The sequence below is a fragment of the Mastigoproctus giganteus genome, chromosome 10 (assembly GCF_048544385.1).
Source record: "Mastigoproctus giganteus isolate SK-2022 chromosome 10, ASM4854438v1, whole genome shotgun sequence".
Taxonomy (NCBI): Eukaryota; Metazoa; Arthropoda; class Arachnida; order Uropygi; family Thelyphonidae; genus Mastigoproctus; species Mastigoproctus giganteus.
Window position 1 is genome coordinate 104,992,283 of NC_143584.1, and position 10,592 is coordinate 105,002,874.

Sequence of the window (10,592 nt, forward strand, 5' to 3'; positions counted from 1 at the left end):
ATAAAATAAGAGCTGTCATGTCTAGTAATAGAAGTGCAGTAAACCCAAGTGAATGTGAAAATGTTGCTAAGAGGTCACGTAGATCTATCATGGAAAAAAGATGCAGGTAATACGTAGAATGGAAGATGGTCAGACACATCCTAATATGTGCAGAAGTATGAAATTGCCTCCATCGATTGTGAGTACCATAATGAACAATGCAGATGAAATAAAACAATCAATGCAACATGCTATGACAGTAAGTGGGACGCAAGTGAGTTGTACCAGAAGTAAACTTTTAGAAAAAAAATTGAGAAATTATTGTCATTGTGGTTGGGTGACTTAAATAAAAAAAAAATAAACATTCCGTTGACTCAACTGTTATTACTGATAAGGCAAAGTCAATTTTTGAAAATATTAAGTAAAAAGAGGGTGGTGAGACATATTTAGGTAGCAAGGGATGGTTCATGCGATTTAAATTTCAAAGTAAGTGCCGTTGTGTGAAATTAAGTGCTGAGGCAGCGGTGCAGATGCTGAGGCAGCTGCAGTATTTCCTGCAGAGTTTCAAGCCATTGTGGAAGAGGGTAATTATTCTCCTGATCTCATTTTTGTTGACAAGACCAGGCTTTATTGGAAGAAATTGCCAATTACTTGTCTGACTTCTTCAGACAAGTAAAATCTCTGCATTACGCCACTGTCAAAAAAGATCAATGCAGGGGCTTTACACTGTCGCTTACAAAAACTTTTGGTCTGGGCTTTGAACATATCAAAGTAAATGTACAAAATTTAATATTTTTATTTAATTCAATTTAGTTTGATTATTTTATATTGTATTACATTTAATTGATTTATATTTATAAAAATACTGTTTTTACATTCATAATATTCATTTCAGAGCTTTAAATATAATAATATTATATTACTTATGTCGATTTTGAGAGGGGCCTGGAATGTAACTCATTGATTTTTTTTATAATGAGGTTCATTGTACACTTTTTTTTTTTTTTTTGCTACAGTTCCTTCAAGAACAGAACCCCATCTAAAACCGAGGGCTACCTGTATATGATGTCAAAATTATTTTTTTTTGCATCCAGCTCCTTGGTCAGTGCATCATAGTAACTTATCTGATTGGTTAGGCAAGACTGCCCCTTAACAAATCCATGCTCTGATTGTAGTATAATTGCATGCCTGCCCAGGTGGTCCTGCATTACTTTAACCAGTGATAACGCCATTATTTCCCCTTGAACAGACGTTAAGCTAACGCCTGTATTACCCACGTCACCTTTTGATCCCCCTTTATGAATTGGGGATACATTTGGACATCTCCAGTCTATATGGACTTCCCCTGAATCCAAGAATGTTCTCCTAATTATGCTAAGGTTTTGTTTACTTCCTTTGCTACCTCTCTTAATATAAATGGATAGATTCCATCCATACCAGGTGCTTTTTTTATGTTCATCTTGAACAATTTCTCCTTCACTTTCCTTTCAGTTATCACAAAGTGATTTAGCTCCTTGTTAGAGTTTGATAAACTTCTGGTATCCCCCCCCTTCTCTAAAGAATTCCTCATGTGTTGATGTAAAATATCTATTTCAATTTGTCTGCATCCTGAGTAGGGTCATCAACAGCTAATCCACAGACATTAAGTGGCCCAATGTGATTCAATCCCTTCTTTCTACTGTTAATATAAGCATAAAAGTCTTTACTATTTTTCTTTGCATTCTTTGCCAAAGGCTTCTCATAATCTGCCTGACCACCTTTGTGACTTGATTATGGACTAATTTATATCTACTATATGTTTCTGAATCACCTGATAATTTATATGCATCCCACGCACTTTTCTTCTCTGCAACTTGTCTCAATCCATTTAGGTCTAAGTCTTGAACAGTATTTCTTCGTGGTGTGAAAAGTCTAGTAGCTTCTTTGATTTATTCTCTAAATACTTCCCATTTAGAATTTGCTGTTGGTATATCATTAGTCCCACTGCACAGAATTTAAAAACTGCCAGAGACCACTGTAGTCACCCTAATGAAAGCAAAAGCCTTTCTCTTACCAACAGTTCACCATATATTCTGATTCTCTAAGTGTCTTAACAGGCTTTATCATCGGTGAGATATAATTCTCGTGCACTCCTATCTCGAGTTCATCAAAACATTCGCTCCCTGTGAATGTGAGTAAGACAGACAACTAATAAATTACATCATTTAAAGCATGTAATTGAACCGTGGCAGTCTGGTCTATGCAGCAATTTAGCAAGGAAGTTATTGCTTGGCTCTGCATAGGATGCAGTCATCTTACACACTCTTTCCTACTTGAGGGCTAGTGAACCTTATGTGTGGATCTTGTGACACATCTTTTAACTATAAAACATGTTTTAATTGATTTTGCTAATTTTACCTGTGCTGGAAACGTGTTACTGCTTTTACTTATCAGACTGTTCCTTATACACTCAGTCAGATTTTATCAGACAAATGACCACATGGTAGATTTTTTGAAATTTTTAATTTTTACAAGTTATTAATTTTTATAAATATATATATAATATTGAGCATTTATTTTTAGCCACCATGTACTGTTTTATATTTGTATATACTTTTTGACATGGTAATCTTGCTGAAAGGTTACGACAAACCTTTCTTTTTATGGCAGGTCATGTCACACTGTAGCCTCAGTTGCTTTTGTGCCAGTAAAATAGAAATCAATTAATTAATTTGTCACATTCCTTCGCATGCATTTCCTGAAAATTAAAATCTATCGAAATTCTAGTCTAATTTCAGTACATATCTTCTGTCTTTTCAGCCTTCAACCCACATACAGTACTAAGTACAATCATTTCTAATACCTTTCATGTTTGGGGGTTTAAATAAAGAAAAAAAAAGAAAAAAAAAAGATTGGCAGTGAAACATGTGACTGGAATTAAAGACACTGTTAGGTTCAGAATTAGCATTAATTTTTACAGATTAAAAATAATTTTCAGTTACAAAATTAATTTATGCACTTAAAGCCAGTGGTGGCCACTGAAAACTATACCTTGTAACTTAAGAATAGGAAACTTACTGTACACAATATTAGGATTTTATATAAATTGTTTTAATAGCAGACATTTCTCTTTTTAATGAATTGAACTGTTGCTCAGTGTTCATTTCTAAGAATGGACACTGGTTATCTTGGCTACTGTTTCCTTTTAAAACTTTTGTTGCAATGTACATGACACTTGTTTGCAGAAAGAAAAAATTCCTCTTGGTGGGAATTATTCATCTTGACTCTCGTGCTAGACTAACAATTTTCCTTCGGTAGAGAAATTTTATTAAGCATAGAATCTCCCCACAAGTAGTTTCCCACATTTTAATTTGGTTCAGAAGAAAGGTACTAAACATTTGATGTACTTTAATTGAAAAACTAGTCAAATTTCTTGAAATCGGGAATTATGCTAGCAAATTCTTTACAGCTCATTAAAATTTAAAAGAACCATTATTGGATTAGTCAGTACCATATTATTTGGTTTTAACAGACTTTAGGATATTTTTCTGCACAATATAAAAAACATCGTAGGTAGTTGGTTCAATACCGAAACTTCGGTGATAAAAAAATTAAGCAGTTCCTTTCTTACCATTCTTCCATTCCCAATCATGTTCATCACTATGGACAAGCACATGTGAAGTGCAAGCCCAAAGCAAAGTGAGAAAATAATTAAGATTCAAATGCAAATTGAGTGTTATAGGTGAATTATTTACACAGAATTAATAAGGATTACCTTTGATTATTCAGGATTAATGAAGATTAAAATTTGTTATATAGCAACAACAAAGCAAAATGTGAAAAGAATGTATTTGCAGGTTATTTTCATTCTGTTAATTAGTGATTGAAATATAATCAGCTGTTATATTTCAAGCTACTGATACCAGAAACTGCCTGCTTCAACAACACTGGCTGTTAGTTCCAACAGTGAATTATTCTCTGGTTGAAAGCAAATTGCTGCACAACTATCCTGCAATTTAAGCTTATGTCCCCTTGCATGCTTTGTCTGAGAAAGAGTTATAATACCATCAACAATAAGTTTTCTCAATCCTTCAACACTATTTTAGATCTTTGTAAGTTTGCAAAACTGAAGTCTTTTGTGGTAATAGTACCACTTTGTGTTCTTGACTAGTTGCTCTTTTGTGCACTCATTCCAAAAGATCACATCTTTTTTTAAAATGAGTCTTCCATACCTGTATGCAGTACTGAAGATGTGGCCTAATGAGATAATCATTTCATGCCGACAAAGTTTTTGTATATCACTGACAGAACCCCGTGAGCTGGTCTTGCAGCCTGTTTGCACTGCTCACAGAACTTTAGGTTGGACTGTACAATTCCCATAGGTCTTTTTCATTCTCTACGATCTTGAATGCGGTACCACCTAATTGGTATGTTATTGGGAGATTATTGCTAACCATAAGCAGTATCTTGTATCTACTGAAGTTAAACTTCAGTTGTCACTTCTAAGCCCACCTGCCTAATTTATCTAGGTCTTTCTGTGGTATGCATTAATTTCTGTTATTTACACAGCCTCCCAGCTTTTGTCATTGTAGACTTGAACAAGAAGCTTGAAATGATTTCATAAGTACTGTTAATAAATACTGTAAACTATAAGTGCCCAGTACTGAAGACTGAGAGATTCTACTAGTAACATTAATCCAAGTAGAGCAGTGCCTATTTATAATCAATCTACCACTCAGCCATCCCTTTATTCATAGCAGTACCTTGCCGTTAATGCCACAGTGCTCCAATTTGTACAGCATTTTTTCATGTGGAACAGCATGAAAAGATTTACTGAAATATACTTCCTTGCTAAATATATAATGTCAAAATTATTATTATTATTATTTTTTTATGAAAACCCCAAATACAAGAGGTATTAGAACTTATAGTACTTAGTACCGGGCGCCTCCATTGCCAGGTGGGCAGGAGCAGCAGTGCGTAGCACGCGTCTTCTTAGTTAAGACAGGAGTTCAATTTCCGTGACCACCAAATACGGCGGATGCGGAAAGGTCAGGGAATGACCACCGCATATCCCCGGAGCAATATGGCCTTAGTTGCTAATGCTCCTAAAAAAAAAAAAAAAAAATAATGAAATAACTTAGTACTGTGCTTGGTTTGGAGGTTGAGATGACGAGAGAAGATATTTGTTGACATTAGACTTGAACTTCTGCAGGCTGTAATTTTCAGGAAAGACATATGAAGGAAAGTTGTTCCAGAAAACAGCAGTTGAATGAATAAACGAGGAAGATGAAAAATTGGTTCTGTGAGTTTGACGTTGGACAGTAAATGGCTGGTGGCAGCACATGTTTGGGCTGTTTTGAAAGAGAGAGTGGGAATTATAGAAGCCAATTCAGAAGAACAGCGCCCGTGGAAGTATCTGTAGAAAAGGCATGCAGCAGAAACAGTACGTCTATGAGACAACAAGTGGAGAGACTCTGTTAGAGATGAGTCATTAATTAAGCTAACTGCCCTCTTCTGAATGGAATATAGAAGCCTGAGAAATGTTTTGGGGGCACTGCCCCAGATGTGGGAACAATATTCCATAGTAGGGCGGATTTGAGATTTGTACAGAGTGAACAGCTGTTTGGAAGAAAAGTAATGCCGAGAGCGAAAGAGAAAACCAAGTTTTTTTAGATGCAGAGGAAGCAATATTTGTAATGTGCTTGTGCCAAGAGAGAGATTAGAAGTTAGGGTAATCCCCAAAAGAGATATATCAACTTGCCTAGAAATCGGAGTGTCACCAAAGATAAGATAGGAGCAGAAGAATCCTTTTTGTGAGATATAGACAAGACTGAGTTTTAGAAGGATTGAAATCAACTAAGTTGTCATTGCCCCACTGGAGAATTACTTGGAGATCGGCATTTAAGGAATTGGTAGCGGATATTCAAGAAGTTCAAGCTGATTGAGCAGGACGAGGTTTCTCAAACTGGAAAGTGGAATGCAATGTTCTGTAATCGGCAAAACTATGGATAGGATTTCCAGTCAATGGAAGAAGGTCATTAATATACAGGAGGAAAAGAACTGAACCTTGGGGGACACCAGCATTAGTGGAGAAGTCAGAAGACAGAGAGCCATCTACCCTCATCCTCAGTGAGCGATCACAAAGAAAACTTGATAACCAATTAAAAAAAAAAGAGTTGCCAAAACCATAAGATGGAAGCTTGTTTAGGAGACCTTTATGCCAAACACGATTGAAAGCCTTTGAGATGTCAAGGGCAACTGCTTGTGTTTCACTGAACTTTTCCATTGAATTTGTCCATAAATGGGTAACATAAGCCAGAATATCACCAGTGGATCGACACTGATGGAATTCATACTGGTGATCGTTGATCGGAATGTTTCTAGGTAGTTTAAGAGTTGGCCGTTAATTGATTTCTCCATTACTTTAGAAAGAGTAGAAGTAATTGCAGTGGGATGTTAATTGGATGGGAGTGATTTGTCACCTTTTTAGGAACTGGCTGGATATGGGCAAATTTTTCAAGTAGAAGGAAAAACAGCTCTGGAATGAGAAAGTGAAAAAATGTGGCAAAGAACAGGAGTAAGTTCAGGAGCACAGGTTTTGAGAACAAGTGGAGAAATACCATCAGGACCTGGAGCTTTCTTAGCATCAAGGTTCGTCAAAATCATTCTGACATCCTTTTAACGGAAGACCACAGGAGGCATTTAATGGAGTGTTGGGAATGGTGGGAGGTGTTTTACCAAGATCATTAATACATGAGGTGGAAGAAAAATGGGATGCTAGCAGGTCAGCTTTATCTGAAGTGACAATAGAACCATATGGTTTTGACAGAGGTGGGAGCATTACGGCTCTAGGGCAAGAAGCAAGTTTTCTACTCTTAGCCTGTTCAAAATCTAGTTTGGAGTGATTAATAACTGCTTTACAATTGTTGCGAGCTTTGGTGTAGGCAGAAAATGAAACTGAAGAATTGGAAACAAGCCAATTACGATATGCTTCATTCTTCTCTTGAACAGCCTTAGCACATTTATTGGAAAACCAAGGTTTAGATAAAGATGAGATTTTACAGTGGAGTGTGGGATAAAGGATTCCATTCCAACAAGAATAATTTCACTGACATGATCTGAGCAAACGTTGACATCAGAAGTTTTGAAACAGTAGTCCGACCAAGGAAACGAAATCTCGCAGAACATCCCATTTTGCATACTTGTAATGCCAAACAACATGAGGTTGGGAATAGCCATGAGATAAAGGCTCCATTGGAGAAGAGACAATCACCAAGTTGTGATCTGAGGTGCCTAAAGGACTACTCACTTCAGCCATGTACTTAGAAGGGTTGTTTGTGAGAAAAAGATCAAGCATGTTGGCTGTTTGGTTAGGACTGTCTGGTATTCTGGTAGGTAAATGTACAATCTGTGTGAGGTCATTAGTAATTGCAAAAGCCTCAGCATTTCGACCAGCTGGGTTGGTTTGACTAGAAAACAGAAGCCAGCTGGATTTGTGAACTTTAAAATCGCCAAGGATCCTTACCTCACTGTTAGGAAAGTTGGATTGGAGAAAATCAAACTGCAAAGAGAGGAAGTCAAAGAGCTCCAAATGATTAGTGGAGTAGGGAGAATGATAGAGACAACAGATGAATTTCACAGAATGAGGTAGAGAGATTTTAAGCCAGAGAAGATCAAAAAGAGGAGATTCTAAGTTACCAAGTCTCTGACAGGGAATATCGTAACAGACATATGCACAAGTACCACCTTTGAGGCGAAAGGAATCGTAGTGAATAATTTGGGCAACTGAGATGAGCAGTAGTTGAATCAACTGATAACTGAGATTCTGTCAGAAAAAGTACATGGGGTTTGGCAGACTGCAAGTGGAAATGGACATCGTTGAGATTAGAATTGAGGTCTCAGGCTTCGTTGCACCATATGGCTAATAATAATAATAACATTGAAAATTTGTCCATTCATTTAATCAGGTATTCTCTGAAGTGTCACCTAATTAGTCTTTCCTCATACGGTTGCCCTTTTGTAAATTTTACCATGGAAGTTGCCTGTTGTTGGATCATTTCAGGAGTTCAGTGCCTTTTTTTTAGATGAGGTCTCCATACCTGCCATCTTACAGTTGCATTACACAGTGGCTTTATGATCTCCCTATCTCTATAGGCTATTCAGTAAATTATCAGGAGCCTTCCTGCTGAGGAACTTCATATCTGTCTGCATCATAACTCCCAGAACCCTTTCTTTCTCTTCCATTTTTAATTCAACCCCGCCGACCGGGCTAGCCGGGTGGGTAAAGTGCCTGCTTAGCAACCCAAAGGTCGCGGGTTCTATTCCCGCCTCGGGCTTGGATCAAAGTACTGCAAAAACCTTGGGAGATGCATTATGGCCACAGAAGCCTATGCGCCAACAACTACCAAAAAAAAAAATTCAACCCCATTACGTATAAGTTGATTTGTGTTTCTGTTTCTGAAGTGTAAGACCTTGTATTAAAACTTAGCGCAACTTTTCTGACCATCCTTAACCCCATTCAAGGTCATCCTGAATGAGCATTGCCTGGCACCGATCATTAACCATTTTAAAGCACGTTTAATTTTTTTTAAAAGCACTACTTATTTATTGATTGCGCTTCAAAATAGTCCTAAGTGTTTTTGTAGGCAGAACTGTCTTTTTTTTTTTATCTTTCAGTTTTGTTGTTTAAGAATTTTTTTTGTTGAAAGAAACTAATGTTCTTCGGGAACTGAAAAAAAAGAAGTATTTATGTATGGAATATTGTTCAAATAAAGTAATAGCTATGGTATTTTTTGAGGACTTATTTTTTTACCTTTGAATTTCAGGTTGATGCAAATATTCAAACAAAGGTATCTTTTCATGGAGAAATGCAAGCAACAGAAGTTCAGAAAATTGGCTGGAATAAACATCTCTATTTTAATCCTGGCTTATTTAAATAAAATACATGATCCTGAGCTTATTGTATGTTATCTTTTTTGATACACGAAGTGTGTTTTTCTTTGTAGCTGTTAACTAATTTTTAATAGGAATTGTAACCATAAATATGCTGTTGTGTATTGTGGAATTTTATAGTTAAAGGGAAATAACACTATAATTCCATCTTATATATTTCACTCGAGTGCTACCTCCTAAGTGTACATGGTAGTTGGCTGCCTGCCTGCCTACCTACTCAAAATCATCCTTGAGTGTGATTTTTTTTATTAAATGATAATGACACTTCCCTAGAATTTGGTCACAAAAGAATTCACAGTGAACAAAACCTTTAGCGTGAAAGGTGGGGGGAGTAAGCAGATAATAATTTAAATGATTTTTAATTTGACGAAGCAGCAGAGGACAATGACAAATCATCAAGAAGAGAGAAAGCTCTTGGTTTGCCCATTTTCAAGTGAGAAAATAAAGCATCAGGTAAAGAAGTAAAGTATATTTCCATTTTTCTCTGGAAATAAAATTAACATTAGCATTAGTAGAGATATATGACGCAAGAAAGCAAGCTTATACAGCATCAGCAAAAAAAAAAAAAAAAACAAACCCTTCCCATTTCACCCATCCATTTTTGCCAGATGTTTGTCTAGTTCTGCCTTGAATTTATTTAAGCTGTCAACTTCTACAATGACAGATGGAAGTTTGTTCCAACAATAAACCACCTGTTGGCTAAAAGCAAATTTTTGTACATCTATTTTACAACCATTTTTCCTCAATTTAAATTTATGCCTCTTCAGGCGATTGACCTGGGCAAGAAGAAGAATCCCATCAGCACTGAGTAAGCTCAGTGCTGATGGGATTCTTGTACACCTCAATCAGATCACCTCACAGATGTCTAGTCTCCAGACACTGCAATTTTCAGAACTTAAGACTTTCTTCGTAAGAGCAACCCTTTTGTTCCATTCACTAATCTTGTTGCCCTTCTCTGTACTTATTCCAGCAGCTCTACATCCTTCCTAAAATGAGGCCTCCAAACCTGTATACAGTACTCACGGTGTGTCCTGACCATTGCCTTATACAAGGGGATAATCACCTAATTATCCCTGCTAGAAAAATTCCTGTATATCATTGACAAGACACCATGAGCTACTCTTGCAGACTCTGTACTGCTCAGAAAACTTCATATCTGACTGCACAATTACCCACAGGTTCTTTTCATTCTCTATCACCCTGAATGTAGTACCACACAGTTGATACGCTACTCTGGGGTTACTACTACCCATATGCAGTAGTTTACATTTGTCAGTGTTAAACTTCAGTTGCCCCCTCTCAGGCCATCTGCTTAACTTTTCTAGATCCTATTGCAGTAGTATACTGTCATTAACAAACCTGCCAACCTTAGTATCATATGCAAACTTAGACATTAAGCTTGATATACCTTCATCCATATCATTAATAAATACAGAAAACAACAATGGACCCAACACTGAATCCAGGGGGACTCCACTAATAACATTAGTCCACAAAGAGCAGTGTCCGTTGATTACCACTCTGTCTTCTCCTACTCAACCATCCCTTTATCAATAGCAGCAATTTGCCCTTAATGCCATACTGCTCCAATTTGAACAGTAGTCTTCCATGAACAATAGTATCAAAAGCTTTCCAAGGATCCCAGTATATGATATCAAAATTATTTTTTGCATCCAGTT

General features: G+C 36.7%; 1 protein-coding gene across 1 annotated transcript in view; it reads left to right on the top strand.

Annotated features, from left to right (window-relative positions):
• Positions 1-8,915, top strand: part of LOC150079200 (caspase-3-like) — a gene marked incomplete in the record, with an annotated part of 195,330 nt that extends 186,415 nt beyond the window's left edge. Inside the window, 1 exon segment of the mRNA XM_090384135.1 lies at positions 8,787-8,915. Coding sequence (XP_090240261.1) covers positions 8,787-8,900 — 114 coding nt within the window.
• Between the last annotated feature and the right edge of the window lie 1,677 nt (positions 8,916-10,592).